The sequence below is a fragment of the Bos grunniens genome, chromosome 9 (assembly GCF_055505025.1).
Source record: "Bos grunniens cultivar Pamir isolate PY7600 chromosome 9, Bosgru_T2T1.0, whole genome shotgun sequence".
NCBI classification, from domain to species: Eukaryota; Metazoa; Chordata; class Mammalia; order Artiodactyla; family Bovidae; genus Bos; species Bos grunniens.
Window position 1 is genome coordinate 90,033,102 of NC_141173.1, and position 25,373 is coordinate 90,058,474.

Genomic DNA, 25,373 nt, shown 5'->3' on the forward strand with positions numbered 1-25,373 from the left:
GATTTTTAAACAGCGCTGTTCAACTCAGAATGACAAGAACATGTGCATTCAACGTGCTGTATATTCTTAGATCATATATCGTCTTTTTTTTGGCTTTGCGGTTAAGTCAGATGAATGTTTAATGATGTTTTATAAACATTTGTATTCATGCTAACCCTGTTTATTGCTTTGACAGAGGAGGGCGGCATGTTCTTTATTTTGTTTATGTATTGCCTTTGTTCCACAAAGGATTTGAAATGGCCTACTGAATTTCATGTGATGCAAAATGAGGAAGGCAGTAATTGACACAATCTGAAAAAAGGGGAAATAATGTGAAGAAAATAATAAATTCAGGAGTCAGATTAGCACACAGCAGTCCATCTGTACAGTTCCTAGGAGTGGGCCACAAATTTGGCTCTCAGCTTCTTTGCTGGGCCAAAGCAGAGAGAACACATTCCATTATAAGGTCTACCGGCTTTTAATAAAAATAAAATAAAATAGACTAGTTGTTCAATGTAAAAACTCTCCTTTAGGCAAATCTCTACAAGGTCTATTTATTACAACCTGATAAGGATGCTGCAGCTGAGAATTTGAGTGTCCTCTTCTCTTGCCATGCTCTCCTCCAGAGGATCGTCCTGACCCAGGGATCGAACCCACGTCTCTTATGTCTCCTGCATTGGTAGATGGATTCTTTACCACTAGCATCACCTGGGAATTCCTCTGATAAGAAAGTAGGGTGCCGATATATATGAGGTTGCCAATTAGGGGAAGATCCATTTATTTTGATCATCAGCTGGGCAGTTGTTAGGGGTAAATACCTCCTATGAAATTTGTTAACTGTGCATAGCGTCTGATAGGATGAGCTCAAGCCCTGACCATTATACTAACCAGAGTGGAGATTCAGGGCAGGGTTGAGGCAACGGGAGTTGGGAGGATTCCACATGTGGAGCCGGAAGTACTCAAATGCTGGCTCATTTCATGATGTACCAGATCAGGAGTCTAGTCTCTACTTTGCCTGTCTCGTGCAGACACCCAGGTGTGCTCTGTGCTCTGCTGCAGTGGAATAAATCACCTCAAAATTTAATGGCTAAGAGAAGAGAAAAAAGGGTTTGGATTGTCTCAATCATGGATTTGGATAGAGCACAGAGGGCATGCACTGTTCCTTCTTCATCATGTCTGGGGCCTCAGGTGAGGGTCATCCACTAACAGTAATTTGATAGTCATTGGCTAGAGACATCTTAAAGGTCTTTGCTCACATGCTGCCTACTGATGCTGGCTGTTGGCTGGCGTGTCAGCCAACAGTCAGCTGTGGTGCTTATCTGTGGCCTTGGCTTCTTCGTGGCCTGTTGCACTGTGCCTCTTACAAGGAAGGCAGTGAGGGCTCCAGAAGCAAGTGTCAGTGGACAGGCAGAAGCTGTATGCCTTATATGACAAGCATATTGTACCTTGGAAGCCAGGCACTGTCATCTATCCCATTCTATTGATTGCAAGCAAGTCATGGGTCCACCCAGCCTCCAGGGAGGGGCATAACTCACACATCTCCATGACAGGAGTGCCAAGATCACATTCTGGAAACCCATGTTGGATGGGAGATATCATTGTGATCATTTTTGGAAAATAAATCTGCCCCCATGTGTGTAAAGAGCTGCTTGCAGCTCTGTGCTATTGCTCCATTGTCTTTGAAATGGCAAGTGAGAAAAGGTGAGATGCAGGGAAACAAATCCACCCAGACTGCTTTAACCTACGTTTTCTGGGGGAAAAAAAAGAAACCCTCAAGACCTTTTGAGACCAGGCCAGCTCACCTGGACTAGGAGTTCCACATGGAACCGGTGAACAAACTCCATTGTATTAGACAGGCCACCCGTTTTCCATCAAGTTATCTCTTCTGACTGTCTTCTTCTTGATCTCACAAAGGTAGTAATTGACTGAGGAATAGGAAAATCAGAAACCTGGCTGTTTCTTCATATATTACAGACATAACTAACAAAAAGGAGGCCCCTAAGCAACATAGGGCTTCCTTGATGGCTCAGATGCTAAAGAATCTGCCTGAAATGCAAGAGACAGGGCTTTGATCCTTGGGTCAGCAATATAGATTCATAATGGCTTCATCCTAAAAGGTATAAAGCTAGGGGGCTATTTATTACAAAAAGTAAAGACGGTGATTTTATGTATAGGAGTGAGACACGTGGATACCAGTAAAATTATTTTATTTTTCTTTTAACATTGTATTTATTTTGGCTGTGCTAGGTCTTCGTTGCTGTGCATAGGAGCACAGGCTCTAGGCGAGGGCTTTAGTGCTTGCGGCACATCGACTCAGTAGTTACGACTCATGGGCTCTGGAGCATAGGCTCAACTGTTGTGGTGCACAGGTGTAGTTGCCCTGAGGCATGCAGGATCTTCCCGGATCAGGGATTGAACCCATGTTCCCTGCAATGGTGAATTCTTAACCACTGGACCACCAGGAAAGTCCTAAAAAAAAATTTTTTTTTAAATACACTTTTGAGATTTCTTTTCAGGTCAATTAAATCAAGTCATCAGTTTCACCACCTGAAATCATTTAGAGGTTTGTCCTTTGAGTCAGCTTGAAGGCATATAAGTGGATGTCTATTAGATTTCACTAAAAATTACGCTAAATTGATAAATGTCACTGAATCATTCGTGACTGAATTTATAGTCATCCGTGCCACGGGACTACTTGTGGGTGTTATAGTGATGCCAAAATGAAAGGACTGCCGTGGTCCCTGTTGTGCTGTGACGAGAATACTTATCTTCACTGTGAGACCTCACTATGAGACCACTTAGAAGATGATTGGAGGAGTGTGTGATCTTACAAAGACTAGAGTAATAGTGAACATTTGCTCAAGGACTGGGAGTTACGAAAAGTTCTTCACCTTTTAGTAAATAATCACACAGTGCTAGAAGGATGGATGTTTCCTGCCTCTGGACAAATATTGCTCAAGGCAATACTCTTTTTGTTCAGTTCATGAAATGAGAAGTCAGTTCCTGCATGGTACTCTGCAGTCTTTGAAACCTTAATAATGTTGGGAGCAGCATCTTTGAATGATGACTAAACATTCTGACATCCTGGGCTTCCCTCTTGATTCTTTGAACTTATTGGTTGCTATGAATTATGTTAGTATTCAGAAGGAATGGTTAGCATGACAGGAGATGATAAGGTGGTTCTAGAATCTACATCATTCTTTCTGTGACAAAATGTGGCAATATTGGCATTTGGGAAGAGAAATGATTTATATTGCCACATTTTGTTATAATTTATAACTATGCAACCTAAGGACTTCCCTGGTGGCTCAGTCAGTAAAGAATCTGCCTGCAATGTAGGAGACCCAGGTTCGATTCCTGGGTCGGGAAGATCCACTAGAGAAGGAAATGGCAACCCACTCCAGTATTCCTGCCTGGAGAATCCCATGGACAAAGGAGTCTGGTGGGCTACAGTCCACGGGATCGCAAAGAGTCAGACCTGACTGAGTGACTAACACTTTCAGTTTCATGCAACCTAAGGCCTTAGGAATGCAGAAAATGGCAACAAAAGGAGGTGTACCAAGCATCACTTGGACTTTGTCTGATTTATACAGTTTATTCATTGATACAGTCAGTAAGTCATAAAATACTTCTCATCTTGCCTTAGAGTAGAACAACTATAACAAATAGTCTCCAAAATGTATAATGTTGCAAACACATGAAGGTTTGTTCTTGTTTACTTAATATCACCGGGTGCTTGAATAGGTTAGTGCCAGAGCCTTCTTCCATGTGGTTGTACAAGGACTCTGCAATATTAATTGGGTGACTTCCATGGTCATCCTAAGAGTTATCTCCATTCTAATCAACCCAGCCAGAAAGGGGAAAGAAGCATAGGGGACCACAACATGGCGAGGAAGTTGGAAAGGAAATTCTCAAAGTAGTTTCAGCATTGGGATAAGACACTTTTCACTGAAGATATAGTCCGTGTTTCTAAGAGCTTACATAGTAGTGGCCATAAAAGAGCAAATCATGGTAATCATGTGATTCTTAATCCTAGCTAGGCATCAGACTCCTCAGTGGGGAGTTTTTAAGAAGCACAGATACAAGAGCTCAAATTCCAGCTTTTGGTCAGCAGATTTGGCTGGAACCTGAACAGCCACATCTTGGAAAACCCCACAGAAGAGACTGAGAGACAGCCATGCTTGGGAATCACAAACTCTGGAGATAAATCTCTTAGAATTGCCAGGAACTTCAAATGAAAACCTATTATATAGCACAGGGAACTCTGCGCAGTGCTCTGTGGTGACTGAAACTGGGAAGGAAACCCAAAACAGAAGGGATGTATGTATATCTGTTTCACTTAGCTGTACAGCAGAAACTAATACAACATTGTAAAGCAACTATACGCTAATAAAAATTAATTTAAAAATAAAATAAAACTGTGCTTAAGGAAAAAGCCATTAAATATACAATTAAGCTTGAATGCAGGGAAAAAAAAAAAAGAATTGCCAGGAACCAACACCAGTCCAATAAAACATGCATATTCCTTTGACTAGCCTAGAATGAAATAAATAATAGTCTATACATGTATATCTTTTTTAAAAAATATAATTTCAGATAATTTTGAAATAGTCATAAAGGAGGGATAATATTAAACTAATTTAAAATAAAATGCTGTATATTTCAATGCAGATGCCCAGGCTTGACTACAGTACAAAAACTGATAAAGTAGTAAAATGCTTACATGTATTTATAATGCATGGGCTTCCCAGGTGGCACCAGTGGTAAAGAAACTGCCTGCCAATGCCTGAGACATAAGAGATATATGTCCGATCCCTGAGTCAGGAAGATGCCCTGGAGGAGGGCATGGCAACCCACTCCAGTATTCTTGCCTAGAGAATCCCATGGACAGAGGAGCCTGGTGGGCTATAGTCCATGGGGTCACAGAGAGTGGGAGACGTCTGAGTGACTAACACTTTCACTTTTATGCATGTGTGCATGTGTGTGCTCAGTTGTGTAAAGTAATTATCCTCTAATCAGAAATGTTAAAAAAGGAAAACTCGGCCACAGAACATACACACACACTCACATACACACACACAAAGAAACTGGAACTCAAAATCTTCGATGGTTAATGCATCTGTAATGATGGATGGTATCTATTTTGGTGAAGTGAATTTCTAACTTTAAGTATGAAATTATCTGCCCTTTAAAAAAGAAAGAGAAAAGAAGTCCTTCATTCTGTGGGACTGTCCCACATATTGTAGGATATCCAGCACAGCCCTTCTCACTAACTAGCTTCAGCCACCACGAGCCATCCAACATCCTACAGGACCCACAGTGCCAGGAGGAGGAGCAGCCATCAGACGTGATGCCTAAAACGAATGTGGCACTGGTGAAACTGTCCACTGAGAAGGCACTTAAGAGCAAACATACCAGTTTGACTGTGGGAGCCATGCCCAGCAGCACACCTAAGAGTCTGATCTGCGGACGAGTCACTGAGTCCTTCATGTGCTGAGTCCCCCCAAAAGTTCCTTTTTAATTCCAGCAGAGCAGCAGCTTTCAGGTCTAGACCACTTACAGCTGGGGGTTTCTTTTTTCCTTTGAGCCGTTCCCTTTGCTTTTCTGGTCGAGCTGCTGTGGACACAAGGACCCTCCCAGGGTCCACTGTCATATTCGTCCTTCTGGAAAAGAAAAGTAAAAAAAAAGTGGCCTTACTTGAAGACTTTGCTCTGAAGCATCAGCGTCTTCCTTCCTCACTTCTCCGAGAACAGCTGGATGCGCCCCCCACCCCGTGGAGGTCAGCGCCCGGGCGTGTGGCCCCGGGTCCTGCTCGTGTTTCCTCTGGATACAGCCACGTGCAGGTGTGCACCGCCGTCTCCATATCTGCATTCTTCCAGCTTCCCGAAGAGAAGACTGCACCATCTGGGAAAGTGATGAAGGGGCAACAAGGGTGTTCCTGCGGGACGGAGTGGAAAAGAGGAAGGAAGGAAGGAAGGGAGTGTCTGAGCAGAGCAAGAGGAGGAAGGAGAGCGCAGAAGCTCAAGGCAGTGAGAGCCAGAGAAAGGCTGAGCTCTCTTCTCTACCGGGTGTCCAGGTGCTTCTGCTCCCCCTTCCTTTCTACCACCAGATTTTTCTCCATAGAGTCTTCCCGAGACTCCTAGTGTTTGGCCGCAGGATTCAGAATACGTAGAAGCTCGGATTTGCCAACAGCGCTTCGAGCCTGGATAATGACATACAGATTGTTTTTTCCATCTTGGGGATTTGGAGCAGCCTGGGGAGTTGCAAAAGCCTGCCTTGTTGTAAGACTTTCTGAAGGCCCGCACTGTCTGATCACTGGCTCTGTGCTGCTGGGAACAGTGGCACAGCTGTCCAGGGTGGCAGGGACCACCTGGGGTAAGAAAATTACCAGAAGCCCTAGTTTGGCTCTTGCCAGAGCACCTGAAGCCTTCTGGGAATTAGGATTTCTGTTGTTTCTCTCCACTGGCCCCTTAGGAGCAATAGATAACAAACTGGGACCACTTGTTTTTTTTTTTTTTTCCTTGCCAGAAAAGCCCAGAAAGAAGATGGCTGCTGTTGTCGATTATTGGCATTCCAGCAGGACTGTATGTTTATTTCTAAGTATATTCGCACAGCTAGGAAGCATCTGCTGACAAGGATGAGATGATAAGCTGTGTTGGTGCCAAAACAGGACTAGAAAAACAAGCTTGTTCTGAGAATGGCAGGTATCCGGAAAGTCAGTTAAGAAAAGCAACCCTCCACAGGCAGTAGCTGCTCTTACGACATTAACACCTAAGAGAAGGCTTGGAATCCCTGTCTCCTAGCGCAGTGCACGCACACCTCTCAGGGAGAGCAGGCTGGAGGGAGGACGAGTACAGGAGGGGGAACCAGCAGTGGGAGGTGGGCTGCACTTCCAGGAGCCTGCGTGCCAAGGCTCTGGCCTCCGCTGGCGAGGGGAGGGTGCCACGCGGGGTCTCAACACGTCCGCAGCTCTGTACCAGCCGCTCTCACCCCGGGCGCACAAGCAGGACGAGCAGGTGCAGAGGCGTGGAAGCTCCTCCGTCCTGTGGTTTCCTTGAACAAGAATGGGATGATTGGTGAGTGAGGCCAGCATCCTGGGTGGTAACAACAAAAAAAAAGGAAATTGGTAGAAAATGCATCATCCAAGTTGGATTCAGTCAGCTCTGTGGCCTGGGCAGGTTCCCAGGGTATTCCAGCCAGACGGCAGGGCTTCTGAGAGACACCAGGCTAGAATGTGTGTGTGATGACATAAGGGCAGGGAGAGGCAGGGCCGTGGGGCTCAGCAGGGGCTGTCCCGGGCCCCCCAACCCACTGGTGCACACCTCCCTGGCCACCCGTTACCTCCGGGTCCACCCCAAGGCACTGGACATGTGCCCTTTTTTCTAATGAGCACAACCTTTCTCTATCAGAAGCCCACAGGGAACATAAGTAATCCCGCAATTTCTTTCTCGTCCCACTGCCTGTCCACTGCTTACTTATGCTGGGCTCTGTTTCCTTTGGACAAGAACGCCTCCGGGTACCAAAAGCTACATTATTCTACAGCCTGTAAGCCAGGAGCCTGGCCGTTCTGGTTTTGTTGTTGCTGTATTTGTTTTGAATATTAGCTGTTTCCCATTCTGGGCAGTTACAACTGTGTTTACTATGAGTTCCTCTGTGTGGGCGTTTTCCCCATTTTCATCCTACAGGCTGCGGCGTGACAGTAACTCATCACTGCGCCACCAGCACAGAGTCGGGGATTCATAAACTGGGGGGCCTTTAACTTGAAAATACCCAGTGAGGATGGGGGGAGGGGAGAAGGAGAAATATATTTATGGGAGGGCCAGTGGACTAATAAGACCGAAAATAATGTTGTTAAATAGATGTATGCTAAGTCACTTCAGTTGTGTCTGACTCTGTGCGACCCCATAGACGGCAGCCCACCAGGCTCCCCCGTCCCTGGGATTCTCCAGGCAAGAACACTGGAGTGGGTTGCCATTTCCTTCTCCAGTGCATGAAAGTGAAAAGTGAAAGTGTAGTCACTCAGTCATGTCCGACTCTTATCGACCCCATGGACTGCAGCCCACCAGGCTCCTCTGTCCACGGGATTTTCCAGGCAAGAATATTGGAGTGGGGTGCCATTGCCTTCGTCATCTGCTCCCTTCAAGGGGCTGTGCTTTGAGCAGGACAAGTTGGCTTCTGCAGTGCTCACTTGATACAGCATCCATCGCTGCAGTCTCGAGACAAAACTGCTCCATCCTGCCTTCCGTTTGCTTTCAATACTTCTCACCTCTTATCACTCACCTTCCTTGTCTCCTGAACTCCCAACTTGAAGCGTCTGGATTCTTTCAGTTGCAAGTCACAGAAATCCAACTCACACTATCTTAAGCAAACAGGAAATTTATGGATCTGTGTGTTTAAAAGGATATGATGGAAGCTTTAAGGTCAGATGGAAGAAGTAGGGACGAGGACCTTATGAGGGGAACCGCGATTTCTCCCCTCCCTCCCCGCCCCCTCCCCCATCCACGGAACTATCACCTCTGCCGGTTGTTTTTTGGCTCCACTCAGCAGGGGGAGCCTCTCCTACTGGGAAGGTGGCACTTACAAGCCCCATATCCTCATCCTCCAAGCACCTCCCCCCTAGAGGAAGGAATTTGCATCCACAGCTTCCGTATTTGTTGTTGTTGTTGTGCTTAGTTGCATCCAACTCTTGGCAACCCTGTGGACTGTAGCCCACCAGGCTCTTCAGTCCATGGAATTCTCCAGGCAAGACCACTGGAGTGGGTTGCCATGCCCTTCTCCAGGGGATCTTCCCCACCTAGGGATCAAACCTGCGTCTCCGACATTGCAGGCAGATTCTTCACCATCTTAACCAAGGAAGCCATATACAAGCTCAGAAAAAGCTCTGATTTTCCAGTGCGAGGCTAATGCTATCCAAAGGAATCGAGTGACCCGATTGTCTAATTTTAGTCTGAAGACTACCTGTGGCTCCAAGAGCAGGGGTTTACTACCAGAAGAAAGGCAAGAGGGCACACTTGGCGATGAAAAACAGCACTTCCCAGGGTCCTTTCGCCCTTCCTATCATAAACCTTTCAGCTGAGCCTGAAAAGTACGAAGGCTCCAAGCCTGACCTGAAGTGTAGCAGCAGATTAAGTCCTACCTGCAAATGTTACCTGTCAATCACTTAGTAAATCCCTTTTACTCACTCTGTGCATCTCACCTAGGGTGTCATGTGTCTTCTGAGAGTTTCCATTATAAGACTGGATGTGGAGTTGGCACATTGGGGTTATTCTCAACTCTGCTCTGTCCCGTTGAGTTCACTCCACAAGTTAATACAGTTTTTTTGCACTTTGGTTTCTTCGTGTGAAATGGAGCGATAATGCTGCCTTCCTGGAGCTGTCATCAGCGTTAACAGGATAGTTAGCACTGGCAAAAGGCCTGTCAGAGAAGAGATGGCTGGTATGACTGTCACGGCCCCAGAGCAAGCAGAGCCTTTCTAGGAAATCTTGATGACAAACCCTGGAAACTGGCTCACACACAGGAGGTGACATGAGTTTCCTAGACACATGCTCTCAGCCATGTATATTCATGAGGAGTTTGCATAGTTGCCTGGACCAAACAGATCCTCCACTTCTCAGTGGTTGGACGTGGAGGGTGGGGGCTTCAGAGGGGCACTGTCTCAGTATCACCCCTTATCCTCTTTGAGTTTCTCTCTCTCTTTCTCTGCACATTCAGGAGTGTACACATTTCTGTCCAGCACTCTGAGGTCTCTGGAAGAGAAGGACCACATCCACCGCGTCCTGGACAAGATCACAGACACCTTGATCCATCTGATGGCCAAAGCAGGCCTGACTCTGCAGCAGCAGCACCGGCGTCTGGCCCAACTCCTCCTCATCCTCTCTCACTTCAGGCACATGAGGTGAGGCCTCCTTGGGTTTCTCTCGCAGCAAAGATGTAAGGGAATCCAGCCCCCAACCCTGTGTGGCAGCAGGCCCAGGAAGGGCTGACGCCTGCGTACAGATAACACACTTGGGGCAGTTCTGGGCCCACGACGAGCGTGAACACCATGGGAGGATGGAGGAGAGAGGCCCCGAATCTGTCTGGGGTGTGGGCGGGCGTCAGAGAAGGTTTCGCAGGGGAAGCGCTAACTCATGCTCAGTTTGGAGCCCATGCAGCATCTTACGCGGGGGGCACAGTGTGTGGCGTGCAGGTCAGGGGAAGGGCTGTTCTTTGGTTGTTCACTTTGTCCCTGCCAGTCATGGGCAGTCTGTGAGCACACTTGTCCTCAGAAGGCACTGGGCACATCTGTTACAGCTCCTGTGTCACACTCTTCTTACTTACAGGTGTGAATTCTAAATGAGACACTCTGGGTCCAAACCCTCATGGATGGTCAACCTCGACTCTTCTAGCCCTCTCAAACCATTTTTGTCGCCCCCTTTGCCATGATCCAAGTCCGAGCCCCCATCATTTCCTCCTAGATGTCTGTCCCAGCTGCCTAACCTATCTCTCCAGATTTAATTTCAGATCCATTAACAGCCTTTCTGATCGACTCTCCACGGTAGAGCCAGTGTGATCATTCTGATACCAAATCTGATCGCACTGTTTTCCTACTTAAAGCCTTGAAATGGCTTCCCATTGCTTTTAGATGAAAATATAAATCCATTTATTTTGCTTCCATTACTTCTTATCCTCTGCTGCTGCTGCTACTATTCTTTAGTTGTTAAGTCGTCTCCAACTCTTTGCAACTCCAGGGACTGTAGCCCACCAGCCTCCTCTGTCCATGAGATTTCCCAGGCAAGAATACTGGAGTGGGTTGCCATTTCCTTCTCCAATGCATGAAAGTGAAAGTGAAGTCGCTCAGTTGTGTCCGACTCTTAGCGACCCCATGGACTGCAGCCTACCAGGCTCCTCAGTCCATGGGATTTCCCAGGCAAGAATACTAGACTGGGGTGCCATTGCCTTCTCTAGGAGATCTTCCTGGCCCAGGGATGAAACCTAAGACTCCTTCTTGGCAGGCAGATTCTTTACCACTGAGCCGCCTGGGAAGCCCCTCTTATATTGTAGCCTTACTTGTAGGACTTCCTGGGAGTCTAGGCTCTGGCTCTGATCAGCTGTTCTCTGAGTCAACGGGGAGGTGCTGCAGGCTGCGGGTTGGCTGCACAGCTATTTTAGTTCCTCTGGACTCACACACCTGAAGGTCAGGTGATGGAAGCTGGGCACAGCTGGAGGCTCTGCACCAAGCTGCAGGCCTGAAGGTCAGCTGGGTGACTAACCCGAGTGCCTTTTGTCCTCCTTGTACCAACAGGAGAGCTGGGACATGTTCTTCTCATACTCATGGCAGAGGCACCAGAGGGCGAGTCAGTTTGGTGAAGCACATTTTAATCTTTTAGTTCAGTCCATGTCCACGAACATCCCATTGGGCGAGCAAGTCATAGAGTAACACCCAAAGTCAAGGATCATGAACACAGGGCACAGAGAGTGAATCTTCCTGGACAGTAAGCTAGCCTATCGTAGCTTAGATACGATTCCTTGCAGGAAGCATCTCCTGACCCTTAACATGTAGATGGGATTTACAGCCTGTTCTTCCAGATTGTTATTGCCCATTTTATTATCTTTCAGTACCATTAGACTACAAATGTAAACTCTGTGAGACAGTTCTCACAACCTGTTTTGCTTACTCTGTGGACCCAGTACCCCGAAGCATGGGGCTTGGCACGGAGTAACTATTCAATAAATATTTTCTATAGGAGATAAGGAAGGTTGATAGCAGAGGAAATAGAGGCTTTCTGCACCACAAGGCGAAAATGGCCTTGTTTCTATTCTAAATGGCTGGCCAGGGACTTAGTGGGTACTGTTCCCTTGAGCAGAACTTATCCCTCAGGGAACAGATGAAGAAAGTATTAGATTCTTTACTCCAGAAAGACCACAACAATAAAGTGATGATACACCTGCATGATGACGTCCCTATGACCTTGGGCTTACTTCAGGCCTCCAGGAATGAAAAAGAGATTCTGTTTCTCAGTGTCTGGAAAGAGATTAATTTTTTAAGGGGTCTTCAAACCTTGAAAAACTGTGAGTCAGGTGGCGAGAAGTTCATCCCATCAGAGTCCCAGGTGGCTCCTTTTCTGGAGCTAACTCCACAAGTTGTTCGCTTCTTGAGAAAATAAATGTATCTTTCTTTTGTTGTAACCCACTCAGTGCCATGTATGAAGTCTTAGATGCGGTATATGCACATAACTTCATTACTGAGTGAAGGAGTTGTCACTCATGAAGGAACAGACAAATTACGTGAGGTTTTCCCCGTGAATTTGAAATTCAAAAATGATGGCTCTCACTTGTCAAAGTGACTGCAGTCTGTGTTCCCAGGGGTCCCTGAGAATACTGCATTTGGAGTATACATTTTCAGTCCTTTCCCGTTCATTTCTTTTGATGAATATTACACAGAGGGGAGAGGGGGATGGATCAGAATAACATAAGCCTCTACCAAATTTCCTGGCTGAGAAAGTAGCCTTCCCCTTGAAGAAAATATATTAGCTTTACTCTGAGCTAGGAATTCGATGGAGAAACTGTGTATCACAGATGAAGGATTTTTTTGTTGGTGGTGGTGGTTGGAATTGCTGAATTTTCAGATCCATTAACTGCTTGTCAGCATCAGGAAGCCTCATTAGTTAATACCAAAGTATATTTGCACTGAATATACAAGCCTTGCTAGTTTTACTGGCAACAGGTGGCCAAGTGCAATGGCAGTGGGAGTTTCTGTTTGAATTGTGTGAAGGGCTGAAGAGAAGTTGCTGTTCTGTTGCAAGCTTTGAGCTGGCTTGCAGACTCCCTCTCTCTCTCTCTCTCTCTCTCTCTCTCTCACACACACACACACACACACACACACACACCAACACTGACAACAATATTGTGGTGCCTCATTACAGCCAATCTAAATTACAGAACTCTGTTGTGTTAAGCTTGGCCCCGACCATATGCTGTCATGCAGAGCATTTAACACCAGATTTCATCTCACGGTAAATGTGATTCATCGGGTTGCAAGAGAAAGACAGTGTCAGATCCAGGGGCATTTAACTTTAACAGCATTTTAAATTAAAACAAACAAACCAGAAAAAAAAAAAAACAAACCCACAGAATCCCACTTAAAAAATGTAATTTTGGTGGCTGTTATACGGCCCGAATTGCTCTGAAGCCTGATTGTTTTCATGGCACGTCTCCAAGAAGGGTTGACTTTCCCCTGACTGAAAATGCAAGTCATTTTTAGGAGGCTCTTGGTCTGCCTGCTTACGATACATGATTCTTCTAAAAGAAATTTCAAGCTAGATAATAGTGTTTGGGGTTTTTTTTTTTTTTTCTCCTGCTGGTGGTATGGTGGAGGAGACAGGCAGAAGTGTGGCTGGTGGAGCAGGACAGTAGGGGAGAGTGGTCAAAGGAGAAATGCCATTTGCCTGCATTTCCCTGTCTATCCCGTATTTTCCGAGGATCTACCGTGTTCTTGCCACTGTCCTAGGCCTAACAGGGTGGACAAACTGCTACCCCTCATGGAACTTGCACTGTGTGTGTTAGGTCTGCGTGTGTATGTGCTTGTGTGTCTGTGCTTGTGCTTAGGGAACAAGAATTAAAATACAGGGACTTCCCTGGTGGTCCAGTGGTTAAGAATCTGCCTTGCAGTGCAGGGGACAAGGGTTCGAATCCCAGTCAGGGAACTAAGATCCCTCATGCCGCGAAGCTACTGAGCCCGTGTGCCACAACTAGAGAGTCTGCACACCAGAACCAAAGATCTGCATGCCGCAACTAAGACCCAAGGCAGACAAGTAAAGGTGTTTTAAAAAGAATAAAAATACATATGTTCATAAATACATACATAGAAGGGTTTCAGGTTGATATGCGCGCTGGCAGGTAAACGGAGTGAGGTTGAAAGAGGATGGCTAAAGCCGCAGGGCCTTGAGCCCCCTGCCCTTGGGGTCTTGGCAGGTCTCTCAGAACGGGTGACACCCAGAGATCTGGGAGAAGTGCCTCCAGGAGGGGGCGGGGAAGAACCAGTGCAGGTACCCTGAGTCTAAGCATAAAGAACTTGGTGCCTTTAAGGGGCAGCATGAAAACTTGGCTGGCTCAAGGTATGGGTTAGGGAGGAGGGACAAAGTCTGAGAGGTGGGTGGAAGGCATGTCAGTCGAGCCTTGCACAGCACAGCCAAAAATTTAGATTTTATTCTGAGTTAAATGAGAAGCAGCTGGACAGTTGTGAGCAAGGGAATTTCTTGAACTGTTTTGCGTATTTGAGAAGTTCCTTCCTGGACCTTCTTGGCAGTCTTAGTGTTTAAGACTCCACGGTTCCAATGCAGGGGGCCTGGGTTTAATCTCTGGTCGGGGTACTAAGATCCCACATGCCAAGCGATGTGCGCCCACCCCGCCCCCATTAAAAAAACCTTTTTCCTGCTTGGTGGCTGGCAACCCACTCCAGTATTCTTGCCTGAGAAATCCCATGGACAGAGGAGCCTGGCAAGCTACAGTCCATGGGGTTGCAAAGAGTCACACGACTTAGCGACTAAATGACAACAACAAACACAGCTTCTCTTTTTAGATGTAGCGGTGATAGAGGAGAGAAAGCCACCTGTGTAGTGAACCCTAAACTGGCTCTTGAAGCAGGAAGAAAGGTTGGCATATCAGTGTCCTGGGACTTTTCATAGTTGCCCTTCCTCAGCGTTTCAGCCGTCCTGAGTCTGAGGCTGGTCTGAGCGGTCCTGTCTGTGTCTCCCCTCCTGCAGCAACAAAGGCATGGAGCATCTATACAGCATGAAGTGCAAGAACGTGGTGCCTCTCTACGACCTGCTGCTGGAGATGCTGGATGCCCACCGCCTGCACGCCCCAGCCAACTTTGGGAGCGCACCTCCGGAGGACGTGAATCAGAGCCAGCTGGCCCCCACTGGCTGCACTTCATCGCATTCCTTGCAAACATATTACATCACTGGGGAGGCAGAGAATTTCCCCAGCACAGTCTGAGAGTTCCCCCGCTCCCCGCCAAGGTTCTGAGAATCCCTGTTGCACTTTACCCACATCATGCATCACTCTAGCCGAATTCTGCCCCTGCACACACTCTTGGCATGCACCCACCACGGGCTTTCTGATGTGGATGGCCATTCATTCGCTCACTCAGTTCTACGTGGCACGCCTTGTTTTGGGAACAGCCAAAGGGATTCCAGGGCTCATTTCTTTGTTACCGTTCTCTCTCTCTCTCTGCCTTTGCTACCTTACTCAGCACGAGGATTCACCTAGCGCTTCATGACTGAGCTCGGTCTCCCAGCTGGGTTCAGATGACTGTGCACTTTAGCTATTTGTGACCCGGGCCTGGAGAGTGGACATTTCACCTCCGTGAACGTGAAGCACTTTTTAATGGATCTGAGCATCAGCCACAGGAAAGAACTGAAAGTGGCTCCTTTAATTGCTGACTTGGAGAAAGTGAGGCCCAGGGTTCATTATAATGTCCTCTTGTATTCCTATAGGTCCATATCATTTTATTAAAGCTTTTGCTCTGTTGTATAGCTGTAGCAGAATATTCAGTGATTGTCCACCTACTTCCCCTATAGGAATACAAGATGCACACAGGGAAGGAAGGCCCCTAATTGTCAAGACTTTGTCAGCTTAGTACACTGCACCTTCAAATTTGCTAAATGCTTTACCATTGAGAGCACTAAATATATATACGTCATGGGTTCCAATTAATTCTGGCTTCCCATGGATCCATGGAAAGCAGCAAAGTTGATCCCAGTTAAATAAGCTCCACATCCACCAGTTTAGATAGATACTTGTCTTTTGTTTTCATTTTCATTTTATAAAAGAAAGCCTCACCTCCCCCTGCTTCCCCCCCACCTCCCCACCCCCCTCCAACCCCAGGACTTGCAGTAAATGGGCTTCAGGACCTGTTCTAGTGTGATCTCACTCCTACCAGCAGAGGGCGCTCTACGTGGCTCTTCCTGGTGTGTCGCTTTCAAGGTGAATTCCTAGTGCCTAGGCTGCGAAAATCCGGCCTGGAAAATCCCATAGACTGAGGAGCCTGGTAGGCCACAGACCATGGGGAGCCTGGTAGGCCACAGACCATGGGGTCGCAAAGAGTCAGACACGACTGAGCGACTTCACTTTCACTTTCAGGCTGCGACCAAGGGCAAAGGAGCAGGCACTCTGGTAACACGTTTAGCCCCGGGGCACTGGGCTTAATAGTAAACGTGCATGATTCTCGTAGGGGCTAGAGACCAAAGAGGTAAACAGGGCAGAAACTGGATAAAACTGTGAGGCTCAGGGTGGCCCTGCCACAGGCTGCAGCCACTTAGGAGTGCTACAGGCTGACCCCACAGTGTAGTACGGGGCTGCCCTGGGGTCCATGGAGGGCTGTCCTCCTCCTCCTCCCTTCGGTGCTCCCAGTGACCCTGGTTGGTGGCAAGTGCTCCCTGGGGGAGGAGGGTCAGGATTGGAGCTTTCTGAACTCAGGCTGCCTGGGGCCTGGTCAGACCACACCTGCCCTTGGTTGTATGCAGCTCATGCAAAAATCAGGGTTTAGCCTCGAGGGTTGGGGGAGGGGAACAAAACTTCTCCAGACTCTATTTCATTGAACTTCCTAAGCCAAGAGAGAAAGACTAGAATTGGGCCAAAGGAATCCATTGGACCTATAGGCTAAACAAGAAAAGCTCACTCCAATCACAGGGCAGACTTCCCTGGGTCTTTGCTTCTCTAAAGCAATTATGAATTAGTTCCCCTTCTCAGCTATAAAGAAAGTTTGGTTTCCTCTGGTGACCACATAGTCTGTAACTCGAACCCTGTTGATAGGCAATGGGTTAGTCAACAAACCCAGCCAAGCTTCTAGGGCTTCTCTTGGGATGCCTGTTTCAAAAGTGGATTTCACTCATCTGATTACCCAGTAAGTGATCACCAAAGGGCCGGGAACCTGGGAAGGCCAAAAAAAAAGTTTTTTCACAAGTGCATCTAAATTTGGGGCCGATTTTATGTGTCTGCAGTAAGAATGTTTAGAACATAATTCTTTTGTTGTTTTTGTTTAAGAAGCACCTTATATAGTATAATATATATTTTTTTGAAATTGCAATGCTTGTTTATCAGACAACTGAATGTAGTGATTCTGTTTTGGATTTAATTTGACTGGGTTAACACATTCAAAGCCAACAAAAAATATGTTTACTTTTTTTGTATTACTACCTTGTCATGTAGTCATTGATGCCTAAGGCCTGGTGATTATTCATTTAAATGATGATCACATTTTCATATCAACTTTTATATCCACAGTAGATGAAATAGCACTAATCCAGATGCCTATTGTTGGATATTGAATGATAGACAATCATATGTAGCAGAGATTATGCCTGAAAAGGAAAATTATTCAGGGCAGCTAATTTTGCTTTACCAAAATATAAGTAGTAATATTTTTGGACAGTAGCTAATGGGTCAGTGGGTTCTTTTTAATGTTTATACTTAGATTTTCTTTTAAAAAAATAAAAACAAACAAAAAAAATCTAGGATTCTAGATGATGTAATACCAGCTAAATCCAAACAATAATCCAGCGGAGGGTTTTACATTATTCACATAAGATGTTTGTATTCATGTAAAGACACTATTACATTTGAAATGGGCAGAGAGCACCAGATGGTTGGTATGTTAGCCTGGGAGTTTCAAGTAATTTTAGAAATCTCTTGTTCTTATATGAAGTGCCACTAATGGAGAGCTGATACTTTGCAGCTGATGTTACTCGGATGTAGGGAATATGCTGTATTTTTCCCCCCTACTCTGATACAGTTTAAAGTTTGAAAGACATGGTCAGAGAGGGAGTGGATGGGTTAGAATAGAGTGGGGAAATGGGTTTGGGCATTTTAAGAATGAAAAATATCGTGATAAGAGTCCTGAAAGCATTCTGAGGCAGATCAGCACTGGCACTTGGGGCATGCACCAGGACTCAGTATTTCACTTGTGTTCTGTTAACCACGAATAACTAGCTGTATGTGACAGCTGATCCTATAACGGCAGCTTGAGTTCCGGGGCAGAACTAGAGGCACGTGCAGTACAGTCCAAGAAATAGCTAGTGGTCTGTGTTTCTTTTAGCCATTGCCTAGCTCCAGGCTTGCAGTAATGATTCTGTAATGCTGTCACGCAACCATCAGAGAGGTTAGTTCATCCAAAGAGAAGACCCTAGGTAGGTTGCAAAACCCAGCCCTTGAGGAAGTGTAGTCATTGATTCAATTTCCCTATTAGCCTTGCAACTATGTTTAACCATGCCATAGCCCATGCCTTTTGAGGGCTGAACAAATAAGGGGCTAACTGATAATCCAACTTCTGATCCCATTACAATATTCTTGCTTTAAAATCTTTATACGCTGAAATGGCTATTGGTTTAGGCCACTGGTTTAGACTATCCCTACATGAAACTAATCCCAAATCCCTTCCTAGTCACACTCCCCACCTCTGAGATGGACTGTGGGTACTGGGAGTCATCACTAGGACCATAGTTAACGTCTGATATTCACAGGCAGATTTGCTTCCGGAAACTAGTTGTTAGAAACACATGTAGAGTCATATGTAGCTTCTGAGATAACCGTGATTCTCTTGGGTTCAAGTCTTGGGATGATGACCCAGATGACACTGCACAGTTCCTGGGTGAACTCCCTGAAAACTTACTGTCAACTGGAGCAAATGACTTTAAGTGCCGTCCCACACATCCACCTTTTCATTAGTGTTATTTCTCTGTTTTTAACTGCAGTTCCTTTCCATTTGGATTAAAGTGAATGTGGCCTCCTTCTAAGTCACTGAAAATTGTTTTCTAAGTAACTGCTGCCTCTATTATGGCACTTCAAGTTTGCACTGTCTTTCAGAGATTCAAGAAAAATTTCTATTCTTTTTTTTTTTTTTGCATCCAAATGTGCCTGAACTTTTAAAATGTGTAAATGCTGCCATGTTTCAAACCCATCTTCAGTGTGTTTTTACAGAGCTGTGTACCCTGGAAACCACATACAGCCCCATGAACAGGTGCCTGAGGCACAGACCCCTTTGCATTCACAGAGAGGTCATTGGTCATAGAGACTTGAATTAATAAGTGACATTATGCCAGTTTATGTTCTCTCACGGTTTATAAACAGCGCTTTTTGTGCACTACGTATTTTTCAGTGTAGAGCTCTTGTTTTTTCGGGGAAAAGCTCAAATGCCAAATTGTGTTTGATGGATTAATACGCCGATGCATACTATTATTGATGTGATTCTGTTTTGTTGCAGCTTCGCTTTGTTTAATGAAACACACTTGTAAACCTCTTTTGCACCTTAAAAAAAATGAATCCAGTGGGATGCTCAAGCACCTTAAACAATTTTCTCTACCTATTTGATGTTCAAATAAAGAATTAAATGAAAGCCTTTTGTTTGTTTTTGTGTCAGCCCCCTTCTTGCTGGTGGTTTAGCGCTGGCTGCCCAAGATCAGAGTGGTGACATGCATCGTCAGAGTGCAGTGAATTCAGGTGATCAGTCTGATGCCAGGCTCCCCTTCAACCCCCACTGACCTCCCACCCCAGGCACAGAAGGGAACGTGTGGTCCTTGGAGTCAGGCAGACCTGGCCGCACTTCTTGGCTCCGGCACATACAAGTTTTATGACCATTGGTCATGAATTTTCAGAGCCTCTGCTTCCTCATCAGCAAAGTGATAACAGTAACACCTAATTCACAGACAATTGTGAAGATTATATGAGATGCTCATGAAAATAGTAGTTCTTTTTTTTCTTAACTATGTTGACACATGTGCACCCATGGCTGATTCATGTCAATGTATGGCAAAACCCACTACAATATTGTAAAGTAATTAGCCTCCAATTAAAATAAATAAATTAATTTTTAAAACTGGTAGTTATTTTCTAAGGCCTAATCCCAACCCCTTCCATGTGGGGAAGGAGAAGGCTTCAGAGTAGTTACGAGGGGGTTCCCATGTGGCGCTAGTGGTAGAGAGCTTGCCCGCTACAGGTTTGATCTCTGGGTAGGGAAGATCCCCTGGAGAAGGAGATGGCAGCCCATTCCAGTATTTTTGCCTGGAGAATCCCATAGACAGAGGAGCCTGGTGGGCTACAATCCGTGGGGCTACAGAGTTGGATGTGACTGAGCACTGCGTGAATGCATCTGAAACTTACATAATTGTTCAGAAGCCTCGCCCCCATCATGCACCCAAAGCAGAGGACTGGTTCACCCCAACCCCATCCCACCTCTGGTTTCCATTTCAGGACCTTCTTCCCTTTGAAGAGCTACCTGCATGTTCTCTTTTCCCCATTGTTTCTGTGATTTAACTGGTGAACTGGGGAGAGCTGCACACGGGGGTCTGCAGCTGGGTTAGTCCATTGGAAACCTTGCTCTGCTATTTATGATGCCAACTTGGGCAAGGTAATTTCCCCGTGCCTCAGCTTCTTCATCTGTAAAGACGGACAATAGTACCACTTGCCTGGAAGTGTTGCTGAGAAGACTACATGGGTTAATTCACAGAGAACACTAAAGGATAGCAGCTGGCATTGCTTCTTCCCCCTTTCCCGAATCTTCTCCAACTGCGTGTCTGCGCTCACCTCTTTATTAGGATGAGTATAATTTTTCACATTGTTTGTCATTTGGATTCCAAAAAGCTTGTGTTCTGTCATCCCTGGGCAAGTTCTTCAATCCTGATTTTCATTGGCTTCCTTATATCTAAAATATAAATAAGAACAATACCCATTCTACAGGGCTATTCAGTGCAGTTCAATCGCTCAGTTGTGTCCAACTCTTTGCGACCCCATGGACTGCAGCACACCAGGCTTCTCTGTCCATCATCAACTCCCGGAGCTTGCTCAAACTCATGTCCATCAAGCTGGTGATGGCATCCAACCATCTCATCTGTCATCCCCTTCCCCTCCTGCTTTCAATCTTTCCCAGCATCAGGGTCTTTTCTAATGAGTCCGTTCTTCGCATCAGGTGGCTGAAGTATTGGAGCTTCGGCTTCAACATCAGTCCTTGCAGTGAATCTTCAGGACAGGGCTATTATGAAGATCAAAAGAGATAAATGTCTCAAGTGTTGGTATAGGACCTGCCCATAGTAAGCTCTCAATACATGTTAGGCATAATTATGTAACTGTTATTATGCTCTGTGAGCATTTACATTTAGTGGGATCATTGATAGGTTTAGATTTACATTTACCACTTTGTTATTGCTTTGACTATGTCTCCTGTCTTTTTCATTGCTCTATTCCTCCTTACTGGCCCTTCCTTTGTTTTGGTGAAATAAATATCTTTAGGGTATCATTTATATTTATCTGTTGATTTTTTTTTTTTTTTACTAAAGTTATTTTCTTAGTGGTTGCTTTTATAGCATGCATTGTAACTTTTCACAGTCTATTTTAGATTAATACTAACTTAAATTTGATAAAATGAAAATCTTTGCTTCAACATACTGTAGCTCCATTCTCTCCCTTCTTCATATTATTATTGTCATATGTATCTAGATATTATAAACCCAGTAATGTTATATTTATTGGCTTGTACAACTTTATATCTTTTAAAGAAGCTAAGACAAAAATGAGAAAATATATATATATATTTATAGGCTTTCTAATATTAATCCAAGGGCTTCCCATGTAGCTAAGTTGGTAAAGCATCTGTCTGCAGTGTGGGAGACCTGGGTTCAATTTTTGGGTCGGGAAGTTCCCCTGGAGGAGGAAATAGCAACCCACTCCAGTATTCTTGCCTGGAGAATCCCATGGATAGAGGACCTGGTAGGCTACAGTTCATGGGATTGCAAGAGTCAGACATGACTGAGCACTTTTTAAAATATTAATCCATATATTCACCATTTTCAGCACTCTTCATTTCTTCCCGCAGATTTGAGTCACATGTCTGGTATCATTTTTTCTCAGCCTGAAGGAATTCTTAAGAGTATTTCTTCTAGGGCAAGTCTACTAGTAATGAATTCACTGTTTGTCTGGCAATGTATTTATTTCACCTTCATATTTGAAAGATGATTTTTCTGAATGTAGAATTCCTGGTCATCAGTTTTGCTTCCAGTATGTTGACTATATCATTCCACTGCCTCCTGGCCTCCATTGCTTATTCTGTATCTGATGAATAGAAAGAAAAATTCCCATGGAATTTTAAGGCAAATGTGACTCTTAGCAATATGGCACTTTGGACAGGATGCTTCATGTCCTGTCCTTCAAGTTCTGGCAAGACATGTCCTCCTCTCTGACTAATAGGTGGCCCTTGAGTAGGACAGTGTGGCAATCATTTCTTCTGCTCATGCCCCCGGAACTCAGTGTGAGTGTTCCTGGTCTCTGAGGTCATCCAGGTACCCTTCCTGCCCCCGTTTTCTGCCGGTGAGCTGAAGAGTGATGTTCCTCTGTCCCTTGGCACCAGGAAAGGCTCTATCTAGCTGATGACCCGAGATGTTGAAGTTGGAGGCAGAGGCACCCTCACTGGCAGCAAACCCTGTTTCAGGGTGACGGTACCTGGGCCAGGCTCATCCCCTTCTCCTGTCCCCAGAGCAGCTTCTAGCTCACAGCCTGGGAATGGGATCACGGGCTCTGGCCTAGGCACTTGGTTTCTGCATAGAACTGACAAAAATAGGCACTTTCATCCCAACTAGATGAAATTGAGGCAGGGGAAGAACGGAAACAAAATGAACAAAGAACAACAACAACAAAAAAACTGGAGCAGGGAAACACTGAGAGTAAACATTTTAAAAAGTGATTTTGAATCAGGGTGGGATGTCCTCAAGGGGCCAGAGGAGCAGAGGAAGGGACTCCAAAGGCACTCCAAAGCTGCCAGCTGGCTCTGGACCCTTCTTGGTTGAGAGCCAGTCTCCCAGAAGGCCCCAGGGCAGACAGCGTTCTGAGCGCCTTCCAGACTCAACTCTCCGAGAGGCCCCTAGGCAGCTCTACAACCTGTCAGCAGATGCCTTCTTGCTGAGAAGTCAATGAGTGTGGGGAAGGCCCATGAAAGCTTTGTGAGCTGGTAAACATTTTATGGGCTGCAGGAATTCAGGCTCAATGGGGTGTACGCTGTCCAGATTCCTGCGTATTCCCAGATTTACAACCAGAAAACCCATGTGTCAGCTCCCAGGGCCCCAGACCACAGGCTGGAGGGGAGAAGGGTGGGACAAGGGGACAACATGGTCATCGGGGGCATCATGCCATGGCCTCTGGGAGCTGCTCTGCGGGCCCTCCCAGGCCCTTGAGGACACCAGGTGCAGGTGGGTCTCCGCGGCTCAACCAGGCTAAGGTGCCACTTTGTTCAAAACAAGGGAAGGGCTGAAGGTGCCAACCTGGGGCTGCTAGATGCTTCACGAAGATGGGACTAAAATCTAGAGCTAATGACCCATTCATTCATCTTTGAATTTATTATTAAATATTCAGAAACAGTCCTTAACAATCCTTACAAGCCAAAGAATGCAAAAAACGAACCAAACAAAAAACAGTATGTAAGGAAAAGCAAGTTTATGAAAACACAGGATAGATAGAGAAGATAGATAGATAGATAGAGAAACCGGTTTTCAGTATTTAGCAGTGTAGAAGCAGGTACCAACTGCTTCTAGCCAAGGATCACAGAACCAGAGTTCATGAAGTATAAAGACCTGGACCCTGAAAAGGTAGGTGAATCCAGGCTTAGTCCTATGGGAAAAGCTGCTGAGCCTTGGTCTTGGCCTTGGTTTAAAAAAGTGAAGGGGAGCCTGTATCAGAGTTTAAAGCTATATGGAGATCTCCCCATTTATTTTCTATGATTGCTTAGAGGCAGAAAGATAAAAGAAATAGCCTTACAAACATCCTGAGTCCGGTTTCAGATAAAGTGTTCTGAAAGGTGAGTCTTTTTATTCCCTGACCCCCCACCCCAACCTCTCTGTGACCTTGGAGACACAAGTTCACAACAGTTGCCAGGGCAGTATAGACCTCTGGGTAACACAAGGACCATCAAAAGAAGACACTGCTTGGTACAGTCCTCAGGGAAACGATGCCAGGTGCTCAATGAGCCAATAAAGAGGAGCTAAAAACGCTGAACACACAAAGTTTATCACCTGTTAAACTATGTCACCATCCTGGTACCATACTTCCCATACTTCATCCCTGCTGAGCTCTGGGAAGCCACGTATGCACTCTCTCTGCCAACGGGAAGTACCCAGCCCTGAGAAACAAGCTCTGCAGAGGGGCCCGAAGCCTCAATTTCTCACGTCGGCACCCACAGCTGAGGGAACAGCGAGGACCGTTGACCTGGCAGGCGCCCCAACTAGGACTTTGAACATGCAATTTCTGAGAGGCCAAAGGATTTGCAGAACCCTCTGTGCCTATTACTCATGAAACAAAGATGCCATTTTCATTCCAAAGACGAACATGAAAGCGCTGGCCCCACCTCACCCCCCACAAAATCCAACAAAAAAAATTTTGAGGGAGAAAACGAAAGATTTCTTCATGGCTGCCACGGAAGTGGTTTCAGCAGAATTCCCCAGGGGCAGCCAGACTGAGGGGAGGGATCTAGTGCTGAGCTGAGTCGGTGGAGACGTCCTTCAGAGAAGTCCTGTCAGGAGAAGGAGTCTGAAAATCTCTGGGTGGCGCTTTAGTGCCGCCCTCTCACTGACAACTCCACCACAACGGTGTTTGTCTCAAGGAACAAAACTCTTTTTGTAAACGGCCAGAGAGTAAGTGTCTTACTTAATGAGGCTGGCAAAGTTTTCATGTGTCTTTTTTCATTTTACAACCCTTAAAAAATATGAAACCCAGGGCTTCCCTAGTGCTCCGACGGTTAAGACTCCGCCCTTCCAATACAGGGGGCGTAGGTTTGATCTCTCTTCAAGCAACTAACACAGGGAACTTGCGGTGTGGTCAAAAAAAAAAAAAAGTTAAAACAATGGACCCCCATTCTTAGGTCAAGGGCCTACAAAAACAGGCCACAACCTGTAAGCGGCCAACCAGTTTGCCTTGGTCTATAGGTTGTGACCTTTGTCAGGCATCTTCAGGGTCCAGGTCCCCTCACCCCCATCCAGCTAGGAAGATGGCAAGAGTCTGGGGAGGTGAGGTCCTGAGGGAACTACCCCTGGTGAGGCAGCAGGGGTGGGGATGACAGCTCAGAAATGCAAACCCAGGAGATGCTCATCTTCCTGCTTATTGATTCCCGGGTATCAGCAGGGCTTTCAAGTTCCTAAGAGTCCTTCTCCTTCCAAAAAAGGTTAAAAATGAGTGTGGGAAGAAAATATGGAAAGCTCTTCTCAAAAACCATTTCTGAAATCAATTAGAAGCTGGAATAAACAACAATGAACTGTCCAGCATTATCGTTCCTTAGTACTTGCCTTGCAGTGCGCAGCCCTTACATTGCTGTAGATAATCGTCGTAACAAACCCCAGGCAGTGGGTACTATTATTATCCCATCTTACAGAGGAAGAAACTAA

General features: G+C 45.8%; 1 protein-coding gene and 2 long non-coding RNA genes across 7 annotated transcripts in view; 1 reads left to right on the forward strand and 2 right to left on the reverse strand.

The window, feature by feature from the left end:
- The window catches only part of ESR1 (estrogen receptor 1), a 409,016-nt gene extending 389,665 nt beyond the window's left edge, over positions 1-19,351 (forward strand). For all 5 annotated transcript variants that reach the window (XM_086318369.1, XM_086318371.1, XM_086318372.1 and 2 more), the window contains 2 exons: positions 9,691-9,874; positions 14,721-19,351. In XM_086318369.1, the coding sequence (XP_086174495.1) occupies positions 9,691-9,874; positions 14,721-14,955 (419 nt within the window). In that variant the 3' untranslated portion in view covers positions 14,956-19,351. The remainder of the gene's footprint in view (positions 1-9,690; positions 9,875-14,720) is intronic.
- On the reverse strand, positions 2,170-6,185 carry LOC147366351 (uncharacterized). Its single transcript, XR_015133335.1, has 2 exons — positions 5,677-6,185; positions 2,170-2,448 (listed from the first exon to the last, which is right to left on the reverse strand). It is a non-coding gene; the product is annotated as an uncharacterized LOC147366351 (long non-coding RNA).
- On the reverse strand, positions 18,825-22,959 carry LOC147366352 (uncharacterized). Its single transcript, XR_015133336.1, has 2 exons — positions 21,793-22,959; positions 18,825-20,983 (listed from the first exon to the last, which is right to left on the reverse strand). It is a non-coding gene; the product is annotated as an uncharacterized LOC147366352 (long non-coding RNA).
- Positions 22,960-25,373: the final 2,414 nt, after the last annotated feature.